The sequence below is a fragment of the Cariama cristata genome, unplaced genomic scaffold (genome assembly GCF_000690535.1).
Source record: "Cariama cristata isolate BGI_N322 unplaced genomic scaffold, ASM69053v1 scaffold22032, whole genome shotgun sequence".
Lineage (NCBI taxonomy): Eukaryota > Metazoa > Chordata > Aves > Cariamiformes > Cariamidae > Cariama > Cariama cristata.
In genome coordinates this window covers 789-3,982 of record NW_009604676.1, presented here as the reverse complement: position 1 = coordinate 3,982, position 3,194 = coordinate 789, and the positions used below count along the sequence as shown (strand labels likewise).

The 3,194-nt window shown below is 40.3% G+C and overlaps 1 protein-coding gene across 1 annotated transcript; it reads right to left on the bottom strand.

Moving 5' to 3' along the window:
- Window positions 1-1,468: 1,468 nt before the first annotated feature.
- Window positions 1,469-2,557, bottom strand: LOC104158137 (cerebellin-2; the record flags this gene model as incomplete). The annotated part of the gene is made up of 2 exons (XM_009695710.1): window positions 1,469-2,159; window positions 2,438-2,557. Coding segments are annotated over 2 exons (318 nt in total), but the record flags the coding sequence as incomplete, so codon positions are not given.
- Window positions 2,558-3,194: the final 637 nt, after the last annotated feature.

Genomic DNA, 3,194 nt, shown 5'->3' with positions numbered 1-3,194 from the left:
AAATGTAACCCATTAAAAAACAAACCTGAAACCCATTCATTCAGTAACCGGCAAAGTGAAACACCAAAGCAAACAAAGAGCATCAGTGGTGAAAATACATTCAAATATTAAATATTAAATTGGCCTATGTTTTAGATATCTGAGGTATCATAAGCAACACAGATAAGTTTTTTTTTTTAAGAATATATGACTTTAATTGACTTTGCCCCTTTAATGATAAATTTACAATGAAAATGACATGTCCACCATAATTCTGAAATACAACATAGCTACCACCGATTTGCTGTAAATGCCTTTGCATTATACTTGTTTGCGGCAGAGGAGTAAATTTGACAAAAATAAATTCTTATACACATCCACCCTTGTGGGATTAATAGCAAGATGAAATACTTCAAATAAACGAAGATAAAAATCATATAAAATAATATAAACATTCCTTCTGGATCTCCTCAAGCAAGATCTTCCACAGCACACTGTCTAATACACCAACCTTCATAAAAAAGAGTGAAGAAACAAGATCTGTGTATTGAGAATGAGGCAAAAAGGATGCAATTGACGTTGGCTGGATATTTTACCTCTTGTCGATTGGGGTAAGAACTTTTCCTAACCTCCAATATCGATGTCAGTCCATCCTCAGAACTCTGAGGCCATTTGCATTGGGAAGAGCGCACACAGCTAACAAACGCACGGCACCCGTGCAACTTCTGATTGCATTGGCTCATCTTCTGAGGCCCCTCTCCCAAAGGTTGTCAAAGATGCTAGTGGCAACTCCTCCCATACTTGCCACGGACAGGTCAAGTGTGGTTGGTTTTATTTAATTTGGAAGAGCAAGAGTTTGCTCTGCCATCTCTCCGTGCTCCCACAATGTGTACTCGAGCATTAGTGGACAAATACATCAAATAAATACCAGATAAAAGCACCCAAAATATGCTCGGTAATGCAAAGAAAGGATATATTTTAGGGTATGGTCAGAGAAGATATTCAAAGCCTCCATTGTTGCTTCTAGAAATGTCAGGACAATTCAGAAATGTCAGTTCCTTTACTGGCTTCCAGATTGTAATTGAAGGATCACGTAGCTCTCTCGCTCTTTCTCTCTCTTTCTCTCTCTCTAAATAGGTCTATAAAGATCAGCTGGAAAGTGCAGACAGAATTGTTCACTGGTTAGCTTTACTTAGAGCTACAGGGTATATATGTGCTTTGTTTTGTCTTATTGATCAATCTAGCTTACATTTTCAGCACACACAAACAAAAATCAGGAAAAAGAAAAAGGCGATGAAAAACACGAACAACACAAAACGAATAAGGTTCCAATCGTGCAAATTTTGCTTCACTGGATAAAGCACTTCTTGACACAGTAATGTCCAGAATCCCCCTCCCCCAGAAAAATACAGGACTGAGACTGAAGCCATTCTTTTTTTTTTTTCTTTTTCTTTTTTTTTTTTTTTTTTGTTTTTTGTTTTTTGTTTTCCCTTAAGGCTATACAACACAAAGAAATAAAGTATGGAAAGAACTTTGGGCTGAACACTTCATTCTTCTGGCTCTGGAGTGAGCCTTTGACAAAGTGATTGTGTGGTCCGAGTTATTTGTCTCATTGGGACAACAACAAGAGAAAGAAAAAGAGGAAAAAATGAAAGAGAGGAAAAAAATAAAAAAGAATAAGAAAGTCAATGATCCCAACAATAAAATCCGAAATTGACTTTACAATCACAGGTACAAATTGCTCAGGTCGATAATTTCATTTCTCCTAAAGATCACTGTCGTCTAAAACTAATTAGAGGCGCAGGTTCCCGAGGAATTGTCAATATTCAAAGCAAATGTTGGAGTTTAGAAGGTTATCATTCTTCTACCGTGACAGTCTGACGGGGTGATTGGAAATATTGTCATGTGCTGCCGAGTTCAGGTGTCGTTAACGATTGAATCCTTGCTCCGGCTCATGGATCTGTCTCCTATTTGGCCTTCTTTTATAGTGGAAAGACTAAGAAGCCGGAAAAGGTTGAATATTTCCACCCTCCCATGAGGTTACCCCTTTCCAGTTTGAGATGCACTTTGTCTTCTCTTTCCATGTGGAGCAAGACCCCATTGCTGGCGGCTTCTCTGGTGACGTCCTGATCCCCTGCAAAAGCTGAAATCACTGGGTAGCCGTTTTGCATTAAACTTACCTAAAAAGTGCAAAGAGAGAGAATCTGAGTTTTCTCAATACTCTCAATGACTTTTTTTGCCCTGTGCACATCACTAAACTTTTGTGCAGGTTAGAAACAGGGTTGAATTACACTAAGGCGATGCGTGATTTCTGTCATGCATACAGACCCCTTTAACTAAAATAAGCTACAGTCTCGTGCTTCACTTGCTGGTTTTGTAAATGCACCTTAGTGTCTAGAAATGAGCATTTGAAAAAAGAAAACCCGAAAGACAGCGTCTTCTTTAGATCACAACCCACCTGGATGGTTTGTCTGTTATAGACCTTGACCACGTGGAAACTGAAACTATATATGCCTTTTCTTGGTGCTACAAATATACTGGAAGCAAGATCAAAATGGTTGCCAATATTAACTAATACCTGGAAAGTAAACAAACAAAACAAAACAAAAAAGAAGAGAGAGAAAGAGAGAAAGAGACAAGTCAGGCCCCACCTTAGAAAAGCGCCAGTGAAGATCTGACCTGAGCTCCACAGCCGCTATAAAGCCTACTCGAGATGGCATTTGCAGCACAATTAAAAGTGCACTGCAGCGGAAAGGAGCCAAGTTACGGAGGCATTTAGAAAGCATCACACTTCATAAAACGATTTAGTTACGCAAAAATGATCTCCAAAGCCTGTTAGATGAAGTGCGAAGGTTCACACTGCACCGTCAATGAAGCAAAGGTGGCAGAAGCGGGGTGGGGGGAGAGGTGGAGGGAAGGAAAGGAGGGAGGGGAGAGAAGTGAAGGAAAAAAAACCCAAAACTAAACTCAACTCATAATGCAAATGTATGGGTTTTTAGCTAGCGCTACCGAAATCAGACCTGCCCTCGAGTTTAACAGGGTCTAGAACTAAAACTGTGGTGCGGAGAGGGGCGAAGGAGGAGAGGGGATGCTCAGCAACAGCAACATCTGCCAGCCCTTGTCCCTCTGGAGAAACCCCCTCAGGCAGCTGGGGGGAGGGTGGCCTCGCCGACAACAATCTTAATTTGTCATCTATTTTAATGTCTTTGGACAGA